The 24342-nt window shown below is 39.6% G+C and overlaps 2 protein-coding genes across 2 annotated transcripts; both read left to right on the top strand.

Annotated features, from left to right (window-relative positions):
* Positions 1 to 656: 656 nt before the first annotated feature.
* dnaaf6 (dynein axonemal assembly factor 6) lies at positions 657 to 2827 on the top strand. The gene is made up of 6 exons (XM_033649976.2): positions 657 to 882; positions 1125 to 1191; positions 1318 to 1423; positions 1793 to 1889; positions 2176 to 2261; positions 2499 to 2827. Exons 1-6 carry the CDS (start codon positions 790 to 792, stop codon positions 2626 to 2628), a joined length of 579 nt encoding a protein of 192 aa, XP_033505867.2. The 5' UTR covers positions 657 to 789; the 3' UTR covers positions 2629 to 2827.
* A 2038-nt stretch (positions 2828 to 4865) lies between these two features.
* Positions 4866 to 24320, top strand: pip4p1a (phosphatidylinositol-4,5-bisphosphate 4-phosphatase 1a). The gene is made up of 7 exons (XM_033649968.2): positions 4866 to 5069; positions 6131 to 6324; positions 10794 to 10900; positions 12600 to 12705; positions 16272 to 16324; positions 18121 to 18211; positions 21420 to 24320. The coding sequence occupies exons 1-7, from the start codon at positions 4952 to 4954 to the stop codon at positions 21561 to 21563; spliced, it is 813 nt and encodes a 270-aa protein (XP_033505859.1). The 5' UTR covers positions 4866 to 4951; the 3' UTR covers positions 21564 to 24320.
* The last annotated feature ends 22 nt before the right edge of the window (positions 24321 to 24342 follow it).

The following is a 24342-nucleotide window of genomic DNA, read 5'->3' on the forward strand; positions in this document are numbered from 1 at the left end:
ATCTGCCCAAAATATATTTTTTATATATATTTTTTAATTGATATATTTGTGCTTTGTTTAAACACATCATGCAGCTCATTCCACAAGTTTTTGCTCCACTTCCTTTATGTGAAAGTTTCTGTGCTGTTTTTTAAATACTAAATATAGGCTATAATAATATTATATGATAACATTAAAATTCTGCTACACGTCAGTGCATCAGTAATTGTATTATTGTAGGCTATATGATAATAAGGCATTTTGGAATGGGCTTTTGCAAGTGTGTACTTTTATTTTTTTATCCAAAGCGTTTGCTGAAGTGTTGTACTGGTTGAACTGATGTAGGCAATTGTTTGTTGAGTATTGATTTATTACTATATTTGCTTGGAAGTTATATCTGTTTTCTAGATTTGATTTTTTATTTTTTATGTTTGTTTATTTGTTTGTTTTTACCTAAATATTACCGAGCCCGTGCTCATTACATGTAGTCTACCATCGCTGTGAATTTTGTATAAAGTTTAACCGGCTTGTTTTTAAAACAATCTGCATTTCTAATTTTCATTTATCCCATTCATTCATGTTTCCGAGGGTTTCTTTTCTTCTGTGACGTCACTCGTTCCCATGGCAGCCTGGCCGTCTCCAGGGAAACTGAAAGCGTCAATAGGAACAGTCCAGACGTTCAGTTAGCAATAGCTTTATATTTACAGTTATGCTAACGCTAGTTTTTACTGGATAGTTTTGCACAATCTTACCCGCTGCCGTTTGGAGGGAGTAGTAGAGTATTTTGGGGTTAAAATTGTGCTGATCTGAATGGAGTGTTTTGGAGTATCGTCTGTTCAAAACCTACAAGCTCTGTCTGCCTTGTTATCAACTCTGCAGGATAATGATGATGAAGACTGTGAAGTAAGATATTGTAAACTGTGATCCCCATTTAGTCTACCCAGATTTTGATTATTCATGAGGTTTGGCCGTGGTAAATGTGCTGTGCGCTTGTGTCAAATTTAAATGACTAATCCTTGAAATTAGTTAATAGTTTATTTATATTCTTTTTTTGTCTTGTAACTGCCATGAAGTGACTTCAGATTTAATGACTGGATGCCATTATTGTTTATTTAACTTACAATAACCTCAGTTAATCTCAACAGAATGTGCCTGCCTGTGCACATCTGGGTCCTGGACACATTGGCCCTCCATCCAAAAAAGATAAAGAAGGTAATTCTTTGTGTTTTTTGCACATAATTCCTAAAAAAAGTACTGTAACCACTAATTCATAAACTCTAGTGGCTTGATGAAATGTACAAACAGTATTTACATGTGTATGTATTGCTGTTTATTTAGAGTCCTCTGCCTATGTGAGGAAGACCAGCAAAGATATCTGGAGTGAGGAGGAGGTGGCTGAGGGCTCCCAGTATGATGATCTTGATGACCCACGGCCCCAGCCTGAGTAAGACGCCGGGGCAGAAAGAAGCACACACCAAAGGGTTCACTGATTTATAAAAGAGTCAAATGCTAGAAATTGTTCCTCACTAAGATTGCACCTTCCCTCATCGTCAATTCTTGAGTCTGAGCCTTAAATCCAAAATGCCAAACTGTTCCATGTAAGGGTTATACTCACAACTTTTCCATTTTGAAATGTTGTTTAGTCATTAATTAATACTTGCCTTGGTTACCCTTGTGCTATAAACTAATTATAAAAGTACAAGAGAAGGCAAGACTGAAGTATTTATCATAAATACATACATGTTGCTGTTTCCCATTGATTCTTCCTAATGTGAAAATGATTTTAAAGTGTGTGTATAACCTTTGTATTCAGGTATGAAATAATCCTGAAGCAGAGTGTGGGGACAGAGGATCTATTCTTGGGCTTGAACAGAAAGGACCCATCCTCCATGTGCTGTGAAGCCATGCTGGTAAGAGACACACAATCAGGCAAGATACATGTTGAGTGATTTTAGAGATACTGATTTTAACAACTAGATCACTTTAGCCTCAACAAAGCTAATTAGTAGTTTTTCCAGACTTTTTCAGACCCAGCATTAGATGTGAAAAGGCAGTTAACAACACTGAGCAAATTACATATTGAGCAATGTAATAAAAATGTAAAATTAGTTTGGTATTTGAATAAAAGTGAAGATTAAACTGTGCACAGCCAGCGTACAGTATTAAAGATGCTGACTTTTTTCCTCCCACTCTTAGGTGAAAATCAAACTACCAGATACTAAAGCAACAGACGTGGCCCTGGATGTAAAAGAAAAGTTCCTTGATCTACGGACGCTAAAATAGTAAAGGATGCTTTGAAAATGTTCTCTTTCATTTTTTTTTTATCCCCTTAAGACAGAGCGGCAACAGTTCAGACCAAAAGCCCCCATTTCCAGACATTTCCTTTTAATCAGAGGTTCACATCATGATCTGAGCTTTGATTGCTGTATCACACCACTCTTAACATCCTCCCCTCTCAGATGCACACTCTCTCTCTCTGCCGTCGTCTCTTTAACCTGTCTTCTCCTCTCTCTCTGCAGTAAACTGGGTCTTCATCTCCCACATCCGGTCCACAGCCATGGGGGGAAGGCTCAGTTCTTCAGTGAGAGGGAGGAACTAGAGGTGACTCTACTGATGAAACGGCCCATGGATTTTGTCAACATGGCCTAAGACGGAATGATAACAGCCAACAAGTATTGAAAAGTTGGAGCAGATGTGAACCCAGTGGACAGTTGAGATGACATACACACTGATTATTGATTAAATAAAGACATGGTTAGAGGAATGATCAGCGCAACCCATTTGTTGAATTTATGGTATTTTTACATCTGTCCCATCTGATTTTATTAAAATGTGGTTTTCTAACAAATATATTGCTGTATTAAGTGACTGCTTTATAATTAGATAACCATAGATGGTTGTAGATGATAAACCCAGGTAAGCTTTACCCATCATTTTAGGCTGATACCTTTATCATACCCATAATAGCTGCCATTTGGGATAGTGGGCATACATGAAAGGACGGGTTTAACTTGTTTGAAGTCTGTCTTAATATAATACTCATACACCCTTATTCATGTTAAAAGAGCTGTTGGTGACTTTAACCATTACTTTTCATTGGCAAGATGCCCACTTGATTTGACTCGAAGGCTGCTGAGCACTCATTAACTTTGGCTGAAATGCATTTTTGCTCCCTCTGTGAGCAATTTGAGGTGAGCTGGTTCACAAAATATGAAAAAAAAAACCCACACGCATAAAACAAATCTAAAGATCAAAAGAGAGGAGAACAAAGGGAGGGGAGAATCTATAGTTGACTAATAGTGGATTTGCCACTGCTTTTAACTTTTGATTACGGTGACCAGTAACTCACCATGCACATGGGCATAAGCACTGTATTAAGACAAATTTGAAAAAGTCTGAACCATGAGCTTCTGTGAAACCATATCATCAACATCTTAGGTTTTTTCAAGTCTGCAACACCGTAACATTTGAGGAAGTGAAGTGAAACATCACCAATTAACACCCTGTGTCCAGCAGGAAAGTGTGACCAAATCAATTAAATCTTCACACCCAGGAAAACTATCTAAATACCCTTGCCGCTAACTGCTTCAGTTGCTCAATGCTTAAAGGCAAAACTGGACAGCTTGCACGTCTGGATGTTAAAATGATGGTGGTAGAAAGAAGTACTGTGCTTAAGTACATTTGTGAGGCACTTTAGTTTGTATATTTCTACATTTATTTAAATGCTGGCGTTACATTTCAAATAATTAACTTTCTAATAATAATAATTATACATTTTATTTACAGAGCGTTTTTCATGGTATTCAAAGGCACTTTACATTAGTTAAAAACTATCATAATATAGACTACAATAAAATACGCACATCATTTACATATTAAAAGCCATTTTGAAAAGATGAGTTTTGATGAGTGATTTGAACTAGGAGAGGTCAGCGCAGTCTTGTATGTGTTTGGGGAGAGTGTTCCAGGGGGAGAGTGTTCCAGACGGAGGGGGCGACAATGGAGAAGGCTCTGTCGCCCCAGGTCAGGTGCTTGGTCCTGAGTGGTGGAGTCAGGAGGTTGGCATCAGAAGAGCATTATGAGTATTTTTACATTTAATACTTGAAGTGCATTTTGTTGTGAATAATGTATTTAGGTTCATTTTACTTTTCTTTCTTTCTTTTTTTGAATGCAGGACTTTTAATTTCAGTTGGGTATTTATATGTATGGAATTGCCAGTGGTGGGGCGTAGTGAACTATATTTGATTGAACTAGTGGTTTAACTACATTTTAAAGTAGCTTGCTGGTAGTTCAACTACATTCATATCTGCATAGTGATTCAAGTAGTTAAATTATTATTATGTTTATTATTATTTGACATTTTTGGTCATTTTGCAGCTGTTCCCAGTCTCCCCTATCTGTAAAGTGTGTAGTCTATACAAATGTGCATAGATATTTGCTCCCCTTTGTAAGTTTTACAAAGTAGTATGAAGCAGGTAAGTAAGCAACTAGTAGGTACTTTTAGTGAAGCAAACTACATTTCACCCTAGGGTAACTTTGTTTAGCCTAATTCAACTTCTTACAGTGTGAAATAATGTGTGGCTTGCAAAGACTCTTTCAAAGTAGCTTCCCCAACGCTGGGTGTTGCTGATTTTACTTGGGTAAGTACTTTGAGTTCCTCTGCCACCACTGTTTAAATGTTACTCGTGAAGCAGAATATTCCTGCAGAAATTCCCTTGGAAAAATTAAACTTAACACAGACACCACTGGAGCTGTTGGACATTTATTAAAACATATTTCACATAAGCATTAACACATATTTAGTGTCCTGGCTCGGAGCATCCCTGGGCAGCAGTGCCACACCTCCGGGCTCCGTTACCGCAGCAGCGGTGGTGTGATCATGTGACGCCTGCATTTCCGACACAACAATACAACACCGTATTGGTCTGCATTCACGCTCCCACTTCCCCCCTCCCCACGTCTGGCTCTCGGTATGGCGGACGGCGAGAGGTCCCCGTTACTATCAGATCTGGGAGATGGTGCTCTTGGCAGCGGTAACGGTGGGGTGTCTCCCGGTGCAGCGCCTTATGGTGTGCCCAACAAACCACAGAGTGAGTATCCATGGTGCTCTCTCCTCCACCCGACTCCTGCCTGAATTAGCTTAGCTTACATTAGCGTCCACTGACAGGGCATTCTGGTTAGCCTGCTAGCTCAGCTGTGAACCAGCCTGTCGTGACTGTGTGTGTGCAGGGTATAATGTAAGCTTCCAGTGTATGTCTGTATAATCACCTCACGGGGGATGAAATGTGCTGTTTAGCAATCATATTGTGAAGCAGAGACTGAAGGGACTCAGCGTTTTGCTAGCAAGCTAACCTAGCAACCGTTATGTGTTAGCTTGCTAGCTAGCTCTAGTTAACACCGGCAAACCACGCGCAAAGCTTCAGCTCTGCAGCTCAGTGATATTGTCAATAAAAACCATTTTATTTAAATACACTAAAACAAATTATTGCATTTATTTCAATAGCTAAATGATGCCCACTGTGCTAGCAAGCTAGATAACTGTACCGCTTAGCTAGCTAGCATCCGAGAAACACCTGATTTGATTGACATATGAGAGAGCCATTATGGAGGCTGCTGAGGGATGCTGCAAGAGAGAGCTGCGACCAATGGCAGCTCACACAGGGAGGGACCGTGTGTGGCTAGATTAATGGAAAGACATGAGATATGGTTCCTAATTGTCTTGTGCTACCACCACCTATTTCAAACACAGTCATGCACCCTGCTTGCTGGAAACGTAGAGCAGGCAACTAGTTCTTCATGCTGCATTTGATTTCTAAATAAATTTGTCCTCACCCATTAGACCTAATTCACCCATTCTTTCTCAGATTTCTCTCAGTCACTCACTAGTACTTATTTATTGAATCTAACCCTGCTCAGCATTCCAGAAGTGTTTTTCTCCTAAAGCTGCTTTCAGTTCACCTCGAGACCAAATCTTATTATCTTGTTAATCGTAATGTAAAAGGTTACTTGTCATGGGAATTGGGCCTTTTTTATTTCAGTCCATTACGCAGCTCTTGCGAATGTGTTCCCTCAACAATCCATTTATTTGTCACTGGTCGCACTGCTTTTGTTTTCACCACTCTACCCCTTACTTGTCTCCCTCCCTGTGCAGGCTTCCCTCCGTTCCCTAGTCCCACTCAGCCCTCAGTGCTCCTAGGGGAGGACCCCCCACCCTACTCTCCTCTCACCTCCCCGGAGAGCGGCAGCGCACCTGTTATCAGCTGCAGGGTGTGTCAGAGCCTGATCTCTGTGGAGGGGAAGATTCACCAGCATGTGGTGAAGTGCGGGGTTTGCAATGAAGCTACGGTAGGTTTCTTGTGTACCTGTATGACCACATGTAGCACACACAGTCTGTTTATGCACTTCATGCAGCTGCAACACACACATGCACAAATACTTGACCAGTATCTTCTGTTACAAGATTGTTTCACACAAAACATATTTTCTCTCATAAACCTCTAGTGGCGTCTACCCACTTGGGAGTTTGGTTTTATGTCACACAAACTCTTAGATATGTGTTTCTAAGATTTCTGCCTCTGCCTCAGCACAATAGAGGTGAATGCAATTTAGTTTTTGGGGCTCAAAGCAATGAAAATACAACAGTGTCTGTTTCACGAATCAGGATTCTCATTACCCTGGAGCTCACAGTGAGGTCACTCATAGTCCCTACAATTCCCCAAAATATTTTTCTGGTGAGCCAACCCTGTAAATGTACTGTACATAGCATCTAAATATTAGGAAAACATCTAAGTCTGTATAAATTTCTACTTTTAACAATGCCCACCAAGTTGGATTTGCAAAAATCAATTAGTCAGACTCATGGTATTACAGTAAAAGAGTTCTTTTCCAGGACATCTGAGGTCTCCTAACCACTGTAATTTGATACATCCAAACCCTAGTGCGTTTACTTAAGTAATTATATTGGTGTGGTCAGGCAAGTGTGACGTCATTCAAACTTGTAAATGCACCAAACAGTCATACGGAGCGTTTGTAAATGGAGCTATAGGTCCTCTTCCAAATCGGTTTAGCTGTTGGTTCATGATGTGAATGCAGTTCAGACAAATCAAAGCATATATAATATGAATATTAAACACTTCATGTGAATTAAAATGCTGAACATTAATCCTCTGATCCGTCAGGCTGTTTGATGTTGGGTCTTCTTGATGTTAGGAAGTCTAGTCACAATCTTGTGTAGTGTCACACTACACAAATATTTTGTAAGCTCTTTACAAGTCAATCAACTAGACAGTGCTCATACTGAAAGCATATGTTGACTTATTTCTGCTGGTGGTCAGGTTAAATTGGATTTGCCCATGCCATAAAACTGAATAATGATTCAGTATGACAGGTCATTTGTTGTCTCTGAGTTACCTGCAAGTTTATGTGACATGTTTACCATTTTTTCCAGGCAGTCTGAAGCCTAAATCAAAGTGCCAGATTTTGTTTTTACCAAGACTGAGTGAAATACTGATGGAAAATCAGAAGAAAAGGGGCCAAATGATGGTGCAAAAAGTGGTCCAAATTTTAAAAACCTTGAGTTTCAATATCATCAAAGACAGAACATCGAGCCAACTTGTCATCTTGACAATGGTCTCATTATATTTCTGTCACGATTGTAGGTATCCCAATTAATTTGATCAGTTATTATGAATTTTTCCTCCCTTTCCTCCCTGATTTATGAAAAGTTGAACACGTGAAGGTAAATTTAATAATTAAGTGTTAACAGTTCTCTAGAGGAAACAGAGAAAAGGCTATGGGACAAGTGGAGAGATGTGCTGAAGGTGGCACAGCGTGAAATTTCAACAACGGTCAGATTGGCAGGTTGAACGGGCACATCTCTTGAGATTCAGATCTGTGTACAGATGGAAGTTGAAATGTAAAATGTGTCCAGATGCACCAACTGGCAATATGAACAATTCACAGATGGAGGGAACATATGTACATGCACAGGAATATGTCCACACAGTGTGTAAAAATAGATTGTTGGACACAACCTTATAAACCATACAGATGAGGTTTAGAATGAAATTAGTGTGGAGCCTGAAATGTTAGCGTTACAGATGGGAGTTGCATCATACAGACACAATGTGAAGTTCTTAAGATTCGTACAGGAATGCGGGCAGGAGGCAAAACAGGTTTGATCGACAGGGTCTTTATTGGTGTTAATGGGGCTCTCGTCTTTGTATCGGCCCCCCCCATTGGTAATTATCCTGATAAATTAGACATATTATGACTTCACAATTTTGTCTAGCCCAGCTTTAATTTGACAGTCGGAGTGGGATGACAATCAAGATAAGTAATTGCAAGTAAACAATATGAATAGTTATTTCACTGCCATTGATTTCAGTTGCAAAAACTGTCTTTACAGCAGTTAATGGTTATAATCATGACGCGTAGCATCTCCTTTTCTCCTCCAGTCACTCAATAGCAGTGACACAGCATAGCAGAAACAATTGTTATGTTTTAAGACGTCAGAAACAAAGGTTGCATGACTTGTTGAATTGCAAAGGACATCAAACATTTATATTGTGGAAAAAGTTAATGAATGTGGTGAATAATAGTTTCAACTTATTTATTATCGAAAGCATTTATGGAAGCAGTTGTTTTTGATTAGAACCTCGGATCTCAGGCTTCATCCAACAATGCTAATTAAATATGTTTTAAAAAATCAGCCGAATATAAGACAAAATGAAAATCTAAGACAAAATAGTGCAAGTTAAAAATTATGGATAAATTATGAATAAAATCGGAACAAAATAATGAAAATGTGTGTATAATTGAAACTCCTGTCAGTATAAAGCACTGCAGTTCAACAGCAACACAAACTACAGCCTCCAAAATGACCATAACGTTAAATCAACACCTCTCTTAAACAGTTTGAACAAAAACTAAATGTAACATCTTTAACAAAGTTAGGATTTATTGCAGGTCTGTTTTATCAGACTTCATTAAAAGTAATATAATGCTAACGCATATCTAAATGACAATGATTTTAATAACGAAAGGCTACTGAAATTAGACAATCGACGGTATGATTACTTGTAATATTAGTTTCACTCCCTGTCATTACTTCCCTCCCTACAGTGCAGATAGCAACTAGACTCCCACAGCCGTTGTAAGTGAAATTGATGATGGAGCAGGAAACTCACAGGACTCAATCTGATCTGGTTAGTCAGACTTTAATGACACAGAGGAGAGAACCATCAGCGGGACAGACAGCAGGATATTCTATTAAGTCCAGAAGAAGGTGTTATTGGTGTAGTTGTAGTCGTGTTAAACAGGGATTGAAGTTTCCATTCTCTGCTTGAGCTCAAACAGTGTCCTTGAAAACTGATTTTGGCCTGCAGTATTATGTGAACTAGTGAGATGATACAAAGCAGGCTGCACCAGCAAGACATACATCTGGCTGTTAAAAGAATATATTCATACATTATGGGCTTTATTAGAAAATAATTGGATGATTGGGCAGAAATCAAGTCAGTTGTGTAGGGATATTATTTAGCTTGTGAATTCTAAGCAGACGGCAACAAAAATATTCAGATTCACTCGGAGCCCAAAGTATAGGACCAGATCTTATCATGTAGAAGTCTCTGGCCCAAACATATTTGAAGCCTTTATCTGTGTTTCCCTAGAAGCAATGCTCGACAAACCTGTTGCCTTCAATAAATGTGTTTTTGATTGCAAAGAGCAGTGCTTCATGTGTTAGTTCAAGTATTAAATCAACACAAAGATTATGTCTGTTGCGTCATTTCAACAGCAACAAGCAGCTCCTGATCTGTTAGGGGACATGAAGCAGCAACAGTGGATTAGATTTAACTTCATTGTCATTGCACAAGTACTAAGACGACCAAATGCAGTTTAGCATCTAACCAGAAGTGCAAAAAAGGAGTAAAAGTGCATAGTAATGTACATAATTTACAGGATAAAAAATAGAGTAATGGAATAAACAGTATGGAGTATGAATACACTAAATGTATACAGCATGAAAAGTAATAACAGTGGTATGAATAGGCTAAATATATACAGTGAAACATAATGAGCACTGAAGGTAAGTATAAAATCAAAAACGTGCGAATAGCAGAGGTTGATTTTGGAAGTCACAACTAAGTCTCAAGTCTTTGTTGTCCAGTCCCAAGTCGAGTCCCATGAACAAAATTATCTTTGGTTTCATTTTTTTTCCCAGCTGGTGCTCAGTTAACGTATTATTAGTTCTTCATGGCTCTCTCCTGCAATTTGATTGGATGCTGTCGAAATGGTTCAGACAAAGTGGATCTGGAGAATATAGTGTCGACTTGTTTGGAATGTATAGCATTACATTAGCTGACTCTGGAAATCAAGGGATATTAATTGATGCGTGGCATGTCGTCAGTTTAGGGAAGTTACCAAGTATTTTTAAGGCTCCAGTCCAAGTGAAGCCACAAATTATTGGTGTTTAAGTCTAAGCCCAAGTTGGAAGTCTTTTCTGATTTTGTCAAGTTGAGTCTAAAGTTATTGATTCGTGATTCAAGTTTGATTCAAGTCCAAGTCATTTGACTCGAGTCTACACCTCTGGCTAGTAGTATCATGACGTATCATGAATGTCGTCCCTTGGTTCCTTACCTGCAACTGCAGCACGGCCCCTTCCAATATCTCCCAGAATACCTCTCTCCCTCATGTAGTATTGGCTAATACTCATCTGTCAGGAATAATTGACTTGTTATCTACTCCTATTCTAATTCATTGTTCTGCTGTCTTCTTATCTCTCCTGTCCCGTGTGTCTCTGTCTCCCTCTGCAGCCCATTAAGAATGCCCCAGCAGGGAAGAAGTACGTTCGCTGCCCCTGCAACTGTTTGCTCATCTGCAAAGTCACCTCCCAGAGGATCGCCTGTCCCCGGCCATATTGGTGAGAAATCCTTTCCACATGTGTGTGTGTGTGTGTGTGTGTGTGTGTGTGTGTGTGTGTGTTTCGGGGGCGATACTGCAAGAACACTGTGTCTGTGAGAGGGAGAAGTGAAGCAGAGGAAACAAGGTGCAGTGGGAGCAGCAGTCCCTCAATTAAGGCTGTGCTCCCAGCGTAGTTTACATGCAGTGCTCAGCGAGCCGGATGAGGAAATAACAGCCTCATTAGAACAAGCACATCATGTGTTTCACTTCTGCATATAGTCTGTATTATGAAGGAGGCGTCTGCATGGGTGATATACAGTAGGTATTGTGTGTTTTGTTGACCAAATTCGGTTCAGGAATGGGTATTAGGTTGAGGTTTAATTTTCTGTCTGCACTTTGCAGCTGAAAAAAATAAAACCATCCAGCTTATGGCTGCTTTAATTATGTGCTAAATTCCAGCGGAATAGCCACTAACCAATTGCAGATTTATTCATATTATAATATCAGAGAGCAAAGTGAACACATAAGTCTTTTTAAAACAGAAAGAGGTGATAGTGAACTGGAAAAGTTGTATAGTAAATTCCGGTATTGTTTTTTTTATTCTCCAGCGCATAAACTGGGTTCAAATACAGTTTGGGAAAAGAAAAGTTTCACTTATCGCCTGTCAGGAAATTAGCCAAACAAAAAGCCATAAACCACATTTTACAGGTTAAACAGATGACGATATGTTGGGGTTTTATTGCACAAAACAGAAGGCTGATTCAGTCACTGAGAATGAACAGCTTTGGCAGCTCATCTGAACCATGCTGCTGCAGCCGAGTGTAATTGGTAAGCAAGATAAGATTCCTTTTCATGCCCTGAGGCGTAAAATGTGCAAGAGCAACATTTTTAGCCCTCTTTTTGGGGGGGGGGGGTGTGTAAATATGTATAATTTCAAACTGTACATCACACAATCTGTTGTCATAAAGATCCGAAACACTTAAATCATCTGTCAGCTTCAGTGTGGAGCAGAAAATAAAGCTGGAAGCTGATTAGGGTTTGCATGTTTCAGTATTTTGTGCTTCAGCTTTAAAAGATAATTCAGTTATTTGGTTTGAAATGGTTGTATATTATTGCGCTTCAGGAACAGAGGAGGAACCCCAGTCCCAAAATGAGTTTGTCTTTGAACCCTCTTTGAAAATATTGTCTTTGAACCGTGAATTTTGTACCACAGTTATGCTTGAAATTAGATGAGATGCTGAAATTTGTATTCAGAAAAACAAATTTGGGATTTTGTAAGTTCGTGATGTAACTGTTCACATTCCTGGTTTTATTACAGCTGACTAAAGGGAGCCCATTCAGTGTAAGTGATGTCAAAAGGTTGTATATACTCCTCCGAGGCCACTTTCCTGCTTTAAATTACTCTGGAGAGTTTACCCCTGATGCCACTGTTTTGCATTCAATCCAGACATGCTGACTAAACCAGACACATCTCTGGGCTGCTGTCTGATCAGTCTGAGAGACTGTAGTTGTCTGAGGAAGTTGCTTGTAGAAAAGCAGTGTGAGTGGTAATAATAAGAAAAAAAAAAGTGAAACTGTCGTCAGCCTCTCCACGCTGTCAGAGTGCAACGTCTGCTCACAACATCGCACTGTGATTATTAGTTTGCACTAACATCTCGAGTTGTTTGTGGTGTGAATATTAACTTTGTGTGTCTCATTTTGTGTCTTTCCCTTTCTAGTAAGAGGATAATTAATCTGGGTCCAGTTCATCCTGGTCCAGCCAGTCCTGACCCCCAGCCAGCTGGGGCCCGGGTCTCCTGTGGACACTGCAGCAACACCTTCCTGGTACTACACCCACTCCATTAAAAAACATTAAGTCAGAATTAACCACAAATGAATTTTTTTTTCTTGTTTGTTTTTTCATTTGGGGCTTCAAATAAATGCCTACAGGGTTTAGAATCACAACACAGTTACAGTTTTTGTTAATTTCCCAGCTACAGCCAGCAGCTTGCTAGCTTATCTAAGCTTAGCATAAGGATTGGAAATGGGGAGGAGGGGACAGCTAGCTGTTGGTCCTGTCTCAACAGCCCGTTTCCACCAAACACTTTCGGTATGGTACCTTTGGAACCAAAAGTAACATGATAACAGATATCATAGCTAGACCCTTGTGTTTCCACCACAAACAGTACTCTTAAATGTGGGCGTGGTTGTTGTCACTCACTGCTCGTCCGTCCAGCACTCACTGTATTTCCCTATTATTAGTGACACAGATGGAAGTCTGCACCTCGTTTATCGTCCACAGAACGAGGCTGCACAGTGACATTTTCAGAACAAAGTAGAACAGGCTCCAGTGAGATTCTCTCTCCATGCGATATTTAAAAATAGCGGGTTTGTGCATTTAGTCCTTCTCAGGCAAGCGCAGGGGTTTAGTGTTGCCGTAGCCCGACGCTACGCAACGCTTTTATGCAGAATATATGCAGTTCACATAAACCGGTCGAAATTAATATATACAAATGCTTGAAGATCCTCTCATTACTAAAAGCGTGTGTCGTTTACAAACTAAAGTAATGGTCAGAATTGTCAGCTGCTTCAAGAGGCAACAAAACATCTTTTCAGTTTATAGTTACAGTAATGAAACTCTCCATGGTATGAACAGTGTTATATCCCAACATGCTGAACTTTTGCTTTAAGTGTCAGGTTTGGATTGTAAAGAAAATGTATTTCTCAGAGCAAGGAAGTTCATTCTTGTTACATTAGGTGTAACAAAATAGTCTGAACCCAAATTTCGTCATATAACAAAGTTTCACTCCTGAGCCAGCTCAGGACCTTGATCCTGGATTATTTCTTTTTAAAAAATGTCACAAATTTCCTTTTTACCAACTGTAAATGTCCACTAAATGTCATGGGATTCCTATCATAGCTTTTTGAGATACATTGCTAAAACACAGAAAAGCTAACTGTAACTATATAACTATGTAACTGTAACTGCTAACTATATTTGTTGTGTATTGGTTATTAGGAAGGGTATTTGTAGCATAGATTTTATTATGAAAGCCATTAGTTAATTCCCCTTATAAACCTCTGTGCCAATCAATAGGAATTGCAACATCAGTACAGCCAGTGTTTATTTAGCCGCTGGCACAGGTCCCCACCTCTCACGTCTCTTTGAATGACATATATCTGAAAAAAGACACAGCCAGTAAAATCACATTCTCTGCGGGGAGCCAAGATCCAATAAAAGTGCTTATGAAGAGGTGATACATTACAATGCACAGTAGCTGAATAATAAAAGCAGCTTTGGCATTTGCTTTTTTGGCTTTCAGCTGGGGCTTTTATTTGTAGCTACAATATCTTGTGACAGTTTCAGTAGACCTGCAAGGTTTTTGTTGTGAAATGTACTGTAGCACAGCCAGAACAGTGAATTATTGAAGAGCCCAAAACAACTTGTGCACACGGCCAAGTAAATGTTGAGTTATTGGTGTAGATCGATAACCCTATCAACTCTGCACCGATATATTCGGGCCATTTTGTGCTAAAAGGCGAAGTAGAATTTTAACTCACTGCTGTTTAACAATGTGTAGGACAGGTAAAGATGGTTTGGATATATGGTGAAAGGGAGGAGGACAGCAGAGTTAGAGAAAGAGAAGAATAGAGTTCGAGGTGAGATGGATGGTTCGGGGTGTTTAGCATTCAGCTGGACCTTTTCTACCTGTTTAAAGACAGGGAGGCTGAATGAAAATACAAATCTGTGCCCTGGGTGGCGTCGCAGTCATCCTTTTGTCGCAGATCTAGTGATAGCGTTCTCTGTGCCTCCAATACAGAGTGGTTTTTTTTTCTTCTTCTCAAAACAAGACGAATGAACACCATGCACAGTGTATTCTGCTCTGCAGGGTTTACAAATGTATCACACCCTAACGTTAGAGAAGGAATAAATGTCTACACCCCGAGAGAAGACTTTTTATCTTTCTCATTTTTTGGATGGCGTGCCGCACCTGTTGGCGAGAGCCGGGCTTGTTGTGTTACATTCCTTGAAGTATGTCATCAATCCATGCAGCAGCAGGCATATTTAAATAAGATGTCTGTAATTCGACAAGGAATTTAATGTCGTACACTGCCTCCGAGAGACATTTACTTGCAGTCAAAGCACCAGCCCCATCAGTGCAGATTTGCATTCACATCAATTTGCAAGTAGTGCTGAGTCGAATTGTCATTTAATGGATTGGTCAATCAACCGAAAACGTATCAGCAGTACATCATTAAGTCATTCATCAAGGAAAAATGCCAAGATTTGCTGCTCCAGCTTCTAAAATGTGAGGATTGTTGATTTTTTTTTTTTTTTTGTCCATTTTCTATATAGATTTTTTTACATCTTGCATCTTACATCTTGTTTTTGATTGTTGGTCGGAAAAAAACCAGCAGCTGGAAGTAGGACTGCAAATAACTATTACTTTCATCATGGATTTATCTGCGTATTATTTCCTCAATTAATAATTTTGACTATTAAAAGTAAAAAAATGTTTAAAAAATGGTCATCACAAGTTCCCAGAGCCTAATCCCTATTTTTATCTAGTCCAAAACTTAGTCTATCATACATTTACTACATCATTTACTATCATTCATGACAAAGAAAAGCAGCAAATTCTTTCATTTAAGAAGTCAGAACCAGCAAATGTTTGACATTCTTGCTTGAAAAATGACTTCAACGATCAATCGATTATCAAAACAGTTGGCGATTCATATTCTTTTGATCGACTAATTGATTAATCGACTAATCACTGCAGCGCTAGTTGGAAGTGGGATGAATTTCTTTTTCTTTTTACCCCTTTTTAATATTTAAGAGGCTTTATAGACGACTAATCTATTAGCAAGTTGCTTTGCTGCAGTGTGTAGGTTTGATCTCTACACCCAGACAGTTAAATGGCAAACGGCCCTCATCATACACAGCCCTTCACATCCCCTCCATGAGTCAGGTCGGGTCGCTAATATAAAAACCTCCTGGCTAGGACACACACTTAAAAAAATCACTAATTCCAAATGGGAACATATTATAAACAAGCAGTGAAGGACTTTGCACTTTTAACACCTGCTCATATTTGCACTTTTCTATTCCCTGCACAGGCATATTTCCCTCAGTTGTTTTTTTCTGCCTGATACATTTTAACTCTGTATGTTTTTATTATGGGCAATGTCAGAAACAATTTTACATTTCCTTTTGATAGAAAATAGCATTTTTCTGATTCTGAATGTAAGCAGCAGCAAAAACGCTGGTTATATTTATTAGAGTAGGGGTCTGTTATAATTACAGTGAATGTAATATTGCTACTGGGAGGTTTTGTCAGCATTATAATTGATAATTTGACAAATGTGCATGTTGGTTTTTGGCTTAAGGCGATATGTCTTTGCAATTTCAGTGGACAGAGTTCACAGACCGGACGCTGGCCAGGTGCCCACACTGCAGGAAAGTGTAAGTAGCTCTTAGCAATTCATCCATCACATCACTTCATTCTCACTGTACTTTAACGTTGTACATTTATGCCCTAAGGCATTTAGCTGAAGCTTTTACACTGTGAAACTGATGCAGAGTGAGCAGGTGTTGGTCTCAGGGTCTGCCACACATTTTCACACCAGTGTGTTGCGTTAACATATGTCTCATGACATCAGGAGGTGTGTGGGATTTAGCTCAATGTATGTTTTGTCCTTCAGGAATTTCTTTCAACTTTACAGCAAACCACATTCCTATATCACTATCTCCATGAGCTTCTTAACATGGTCGGCAAGTTCATGGGACCTTAGGGCCTTTACACACTAAGTTGACAGTCTGCTGTTGGTCGATGTCAGGCTGTTGGTGAGGGTTTGTCGCCCTAGTTTTGGCGTTGTGTCCCACACCTTTGGCACAAGTCGACTCTTATTGAATCAGCATGTTGAATCAGAGAGAAGAAAAACAGAGGTGAGAAAAGCAAATGAATGGTGAAAGTCAAAAGGGTGCGAGACCAAATCAAACCTGATATATTATGTAAGATAATATACTTTTCAGCCATTTAGCTTAGCAGAAATGGTTCGTGTTTGTTTTATTGTTTGCTAGTTAATGGTTAATATCCGTGATTCTTTCAGCATTGGGTTGTGTTGTTAATGTGCTAACTGGCTAACTTGTGTCTTGAATCCGTCCTGCCATTCTCCTGGTTTCCCTTTCTTTTATGACGAACAGCCACCTGCTGCTATGGAGTTATTTCCTCTCAGGCAGGCGCAGAACATATGTGCAAGATGACAAGTAGCCGAGACGCACTCCATGTGAGGCGACGCAACAGTTGGCCCTTGTCGCCACTACTTCTATGATCCTGTTTGGAATGTCTGGGCCTTAAGGGACAGGAATTAGCAGGCATAATCAGAAATGATACAGTACCAAATAATGCCATGCCAGTGGACAAAGACAGAGTGTGTGTCTTCGAAGTTCTCAGGTTTTGGCGGTACAATTATGAAAAGCCACAACAGCTTACAGGCACGTTTCTGAAATCTGTCAGGCACACAAAGCAACAATTCCTTTTTCCACAACATTTAACTTCACAAGGTGCTGACAAGAAATGTAGCAGTGTGCCTGCTGTATTACTGCAGTACACAGGTGTGCTCTGACAGTCTCTGTGTACAGCTATAGTCATCAGAGTTCAGTTTGTCAAATCTAAAATAGCCCCAGAACCTAGATTGAAGCTGGACAGGTGCGGCTGGAAGTTGTCTCACTGCAGGTGTTTCACCGTCATCCTTCATGTTTTATTTCAGTTCTGCATTTCCAGCCAGACTTTGTCATAAAAAGGTTTATACATTCTCAAAATATACAAACTGAAATGATTGATCCTGGAGTCGTTTTCTGCTTCAAACGTTGAGAGATGCCAAATAAGTTTCTAACCTCCATCCCTATTAGTTAACAGGACTTTTCCCCACATAATGTGTTTTGGCAGGTCACAGTAGGAAAAACACAAGTGTAAATAATACAATTAATTATAGCTCAGTTCTATTTCACTGCTGCAGTTTCAGAGCCCTGGTGTTCTTAATACTGACTCACAGTCACACTGTCATTACTGAGAACTCGAATATGCCAGAGCCGTCGTTATTGTTGTTAATAACGCCTGTGCTTTTCCTGCTATGACAAGTCAAAATGCCTGCTGTGGAAAAAGGCTTCTACTTTAAACACAGGGTCATATCGTTGTGTTTCATTTAATTTCCTAATAAAATTAATTTCGGTGCTTCTCTCCTCTGTTGGTCCTGCAGCTCCTCCATTGGTCAGAGGTATCCCCGGAGGCGAAGCTTGTGGTGTTTTCTACTCTGCTTGCTATTCAGCATCTCCACCGCCGGGCTGATGGTGAGTGGACGCCAGCACACATCATATTTATATCAGAGAGACAGAGACCTCTTGCTCAGTAATAACAAGATAATATCCTTGGCTGGTTTGTAGGCGTTCACATTTTTAGCAGGCCGAAACTGACAGGAGACATTGTTTCACTATTGTTTTATCTTTTCCAAATCTGTCCACCCCTTTTTTATTTTGCTATGTAAAAAAAACCCTTAGAATTGCACATAAAACAAAGGTAGCAGGAAGAAGCAGGATGATTATAATCTCTCCTTTTGTCGTGGCTTGTTTAACATGGAGGGCGTGCACTTCACTGCCGCTCTCCAGACACTGTGTGACAGGCCTCTATTTATCAGTGAGATACAGCACAAACACAGCCGAGTCGAACTGTAAGCAGTGGTCAGGTTGCAACAGCAGCTTCAGAACCCACTGAATAGCAGAACGGATTCTTTTAATCCTGGCTCTTCTTCTGTTTTTCCTTTCTTATTTTACCCTCTGTTTTATTTACATACAACTGCACAAGGCTCACAATGCATTTTCTGTTTTATGTTTTCAGTTGCTCTTTTTTTAAATGGTTAAAATAAGAGTATAAAGGTAGGATAATCTCACAATTATATAGACAATTGACAGAAATTAGAATATGAATAGATAGATAGAGCTGGAGACTCAATGCATTCTGCTTCATAGCCAGCAGAGGGTGCAAGATGAGCATGAAACAAAGCCCCACAGTACTGACACATCCAACACAGAATACATGCATGCCTGCCAGAGTGGAGAAAAGTAAGCAATGTGTGGACAATAAATATGCTGTATTGACGGCGTTGCATAATGCTGGTGTAGTGGCAATAATTGCCTCACCACAAGAACAGGCTGTGTTTAATAAAAGGTTGTTTTAATTATAGGAATGGCACAAGAGCACAGGGTTTTGACAGTTTAATCTCTACACTGCGTCAATAAACTTTATCGGCAACAACCCATGACAAGTAATGAATCAAACTTCATAGCCAGACTGCATTTAATTAGGTATAAGGGAGCAGTGGTTTTACACTACATGACGGTAGTAGGGTAGTTTCAGGAGTTGTCAGTAACATGAGCTAAGAAATGCCATTTAAAATGTTAAGGCCCCCGAGAGCTGCCAGAAGCATTAAAACTTTATACATCATTTATAGGAGAAGAGGGGGAAAAATCATTCAAGGCTGAGGTATACATTTCTTTTAAGCCTATTTGATGTTTTTCCAGCCTGCATGAGCTGTTTTGATTACCTCATGGATAGATACGACTGCCAATCTCACTCTCTTTAAGTAAAGATAAAGAGCATCTGCCTGACAGACACCTACCTGTAACATACACAAAACCTTATCTGGATGTGTAGTTGTGGGATTAAACATGCTCGGTGGTTTATTCTAGATAGCATTAATCATCTGAGCCAGAGGTGTGGATCATCCAGACGATCTCGGGGTGTCAAAATAGGGAATAATTATTATTTATTACAAGAATACTATGAGACAGTGTTCCTGGGAGCAGTACAAAAATTCATATGAAAAATGCCTCCTGAATCAAGTTTTCCTTTCTTTCTTTCTTTTTTGACTTTCCTGCTCATATTAGCTTTGCTGTATTGTTGTGACTTTGAAACAGGAATTCATATTTCCATATCTTCAGAAAATCCCTGTGGGTTCTCGCAAAGTCACTTTTGCCATCTTCATTAAATAATTTTCTTCAGAGCAGCTGCACACTCAATACTTGATGGGAAAGCTATTTTCTCTCTTACCCCTCAGTCACTCTTGAGTATTGAATACTTCTATGAAAATTTGTGCATTTGAAACGCCACAATTCAGTGTCACTGCGTCAGTCTGGTGCAGGTGGATTAATCACCGACTTCAGATACATAAAATACACTAAAAGTCTGTCTTGCATGAAAGCATCTCTCGGATAAATTTGTGTTTGATAAAAAAAAATGGTTGCAGTTCTGTCATAAAGACCCAGACCTGTTCATCTTGTACCTCTAAAAAAAGACCACTGGATATTTTGCCAGAACTGTGCACAATTTGCGACAACATCAATGGGTTGCATAATAAATGTGTAGAACATTTTTCGAGTATAATTGTAGCTTTAGCTCTCTAGTTCCTGGTTGCATACAGCCTGATTGGACTTGAGCAGGCTCATTATAATCACCATAACACACTCCGGATGTGCTTATAATTCTCTTAAAAGGCTTTCTGAGCAACATCTGATTTTCTAAAACTTCCTCTGTTGTGTTGTCTCTTTTTAGCTGAAGACTTTACTGTTTGCCTCTGGCTTTTATTAAATCAAATAATTATTCATTTCTCACACTGCACTGTAACTTATATTCTTGTATATTATACCTTGTTCTAGTTTAGCTTGTTTTTATTTTCAATTCTTGGCTCTTTTGTGACTGTTTCAAGACATTTAAAGTCCCCAGTCTCCACTCAAAAATGTGTTTTTCTTATGTTTATGTCTCTTAAATTCAGTGACTTTGACTATACTGACTTGTATCTGTGTCAAATTTGTCACTAGAGAGGTGTTTTAACATTCCTCTACTGAAGGGGGCGATGTCTGTGCATTTTGCCAAAATCTGACATTCAAATGTACTCCAGTCTAGATTAGGTTGGATTAACTATGTCACTAATACAAAAGCCAATTGCCCAACTAATACAGGAAAGGCATATTGATGAGGGAACAGACTTCGTAACAACACTGGGAAAGAAACCTGAAACCTCCAGTACAGAACGGACTCTTCAGTACAGCGAGGAGGAGTTAGCATTAGCAAAGGGAAAGTTTTGACAGCAAACATGGTGGAGTGTGCAGTTATCGGATGTAACTGCACACTCCTGGAGCTTCCTTCCACAATCAACCAAAACCCCCATCGCAGCAGATATTATTGTATGTTTCACAACCATTAACTCTGTGTCAGCAGCTGCCAGTTAGCCTACAAGCTAACGAACAGCTACAACTACTCTTACCAACGGACTCGTCATCTGAGTCTAGGTGCGACTGAGGATCACACATTTATGGCTAATCTCTCTGATGTTTCCACTGTGCTAACATTAGCCATCTTGATGCCTGCTGCTTTTTGGAGAGGAACTTTAAATGTCCTTTAATAATGTGTTTCTTTTGTTGTTTGTATGTAAAACGATTTAAATTGCCCTGTTGCTGACATGTGCTATATGAATAACCTTGCTTCACCTTGTCTTGCCTTCAGGCTGGAACGTGGGTGAAGGCTCAGACCTACCAGGGGATCTACGCCTCGTGGGCCGTGCTGCTGCTCCTGGTTCTTGTCACCTTGGCTCGGGCCTTCTACTGGGCCTGCATGAGGGTCAGCCAGCCTCTCCAGAACTTCACATAGAGCCCACCTCCAACTCTGCCGCTCCCTCTTCCCAACCCCACCAAGGCAGGAGGAAAGGTGGCTTTAAAGAAAAGAAAGAAAAACACACAAAAAAAAACGAATATTTATTTCAATCCAACTCCAGAAAGAGAAAGTTCTCCTCCTCCTCCTCCTGTCCCCTCCCCTTTAGTCAAATGTGTTTCTAAAACTGGATGGCGGTGGCTGCGACTGCTATATATCTATCGGTAATTATGATGACGCGTATAGCCTAATGTACTGTTTATCTGTTCTAATATCGTGGCCAGTGTGGGGTTCATTTTAACATTATAACAGTTACAATATTTTCTTCTTCTCTTTGCCCCTGCGCTGTTTATAAATTTTGGCTTCAGTCTGTGGCACATCGGTTGCAGCCTTGCAACTTCTAAGACGAGAGCTTGAAGCTAAGTCTTACATGTGAATATTGACCCTGTTTTTTGTTTAGGGGGACGCTCCCCCTTCAGTTCTAATTTGACATTATGTTTAGTACTTGAGCATTTAACATTTTTTTAAACCGAGAAACAAATTATTATGTGAAAGCGGCGATGAAGTCAGACGAAGCTAACAAATCGATGCCAGTAGAAGACGAGTGGCTGGAGGGACATAAGCCTCCTTTTGTGAATCAAAAGATCAAGTAGGTGTTGAAATGTGTCTGAAAAATTGAATTCAGCAGTACGTGAAGGTAGGCTATGATGTTTCTGAACTCAGTGTTTCTGCTGAATTTTCCCCTGGGACTGACTTTGATCCAAAGCAGCTTGAAAGCCTTAAAAGGAGGTGTGGTAGAAGGATTCAACACACACAGAAACACACACACACACACATACATTCACAGCCACATAAATGCATACCGGCACACAACAAAAGGAGGATGCTCTTTTAGAGTTGCAGCGGCACACAAACCAGTTTGTCAAAGGCATGAGCCTCTCTCTTCAAAGACAGACCTGCAAACAGATTTTCTCCATATTGTTGTCCTTATTTCGGTGAAGGAAAAAGTGACATGCGTGCCACTTTGCATGAAAGTTGGATATTTTGTTCTGGCCCTGTAACCACAACGGTCATCAGCAACAGCTTTACTTTTTAAAAAGTTTTTATCTTGTTATTTATTTTCCTGTTATCCCTAATTGACAACTTCTCCAGTGTACATATCATAAACAGCTCCCATTTTCAAGAGACAGATTTACTTTATTACACGCATCTATATGGCTTCCTCTGGGTTTAATTTTGTTCTGCTTGGCTTTCCAAAACAGACCAAAATATGAAACAAAACACAAAGACATGTCGGTTGTTACAACATTGATGTCTGCCTCTTTTCACCTGCAAAACCCTGTAGGTATAATATCTGTTTTGGAATTGCTTTCTGTTGTTGGTTGTAAGCTTTCATGCTTACAAAGGGCACTATATATTTGTCTTAGGAGAGGACTAGGAGCTGAATTTTAAGGGCCTGTCTGTCTGTTTTGGTAGCTGATCTGTGAAAGCAAAAAAAAGAAATGGTGAGCTTGAAAAATACAGTACTTGAAGCTTTCATAGCTCCTGATTCCAACCCTCAAATTTAGGGATGTATAGCTGAATGCATCAGAGTTAAAATGACAGCACCAATTTTCTTGTGTTTTATTGCATCTGGGACCATTCATGTTGAAAAATGTCCAGTGTTTGTCATTGAAGATGGAGGCTGCTCCTGAGCTTTGTTATTGGTTGGTTCCAGGTTGAGCGTCCACCTTAAGGCCAGTGGAATATCTCTTCCTGCCACACAAAGCCTAATGCCAGTCAGAATAGGTCAGTAATATAAACACACACTACACTATACATTCTCACTCAGTGTAAGTCCCATAATGACTTCTCTGTCTGTGGTTCTGAATGTGGTAACATATCTTTTGTTATGAATTCTGTATTGTTTTTTTTTTGTTCTGATTGTAAATATATTTGTTGTTTCATGTACAATGGAAGTGACTAAGCGAATTATGTTGCACTCCGAGCTTAACACTACTGCTGTGAATTGCTGCGGACGTTTTATTTCTTGTTTTTAAGAAGGTTATTTTTGCAACTCTTCACCTGTTACATATTTAACGATTTGATGAACTACTAACCTTACAAGCCTCCGGACGCCCAGCCGCGTCTGAATCTTTATCCACCGACACATCGACATACTCGCACCAACAAAACATTCTGACTGCATCACATTACATTTCTGTCTCTCTCTCACACACAAACACACACATACACACCCAGCACCTTATACAGTAGTGAGAAACACTGCATACACCAAGTAAGACGAGAAAAAGTTACCCTGCTGGACTGAACTGAGGTCGCAAACAGTTCGTATGGAAGTGTCATGTTATTTATTACACACCCTGCAAAAAAAAAAACACCACAAATAAGTCATTTATCAAGTCCTGAGATCTTATTTATGGTGGAAAAAGTCTGTTATCCGGTGAGATTATTTCACTTTCCTCAAGACCAAGGACTTCTTTTTTTTCTTTTTTGAAATCAATACAATGATCTGCCAGTTTCAAGTTATGGTCAGTGCATTACTTTTTAAGACTGTGATGGGGGGAAAACGAGATTGAAGGACAGAACTGAGATGACTTGTTTGAGAAGACCTTTTTTTTTTTTTGCGGTGGAGTGATCATGTTTATTCATGACTGCAAAATAAATCAATCATGTTAATGCCAATAATCAAGAACCTGGCTGATGCTCTTTTCAGAGTTTGTTTACACACAAATAAAGACATGATGATGTACAAAATAGCTCTGCTTTTTATTGACCA

This window comes from Epinephelus lanceolatus, chromosome 12, assembly GCF_041903045.1.
Source record: "Epinephelus lanceolatus isolate andai-2023 chromosome 12, ASM4190304v1, whole genome shotgun sequence".
NCBI classification, from domain to species: Eukaryota; Metazoa; Chordata; class Actinopteri; order Perciformes; family Serranidae; genus Epinephelus; species Epinephelus lanceolatus.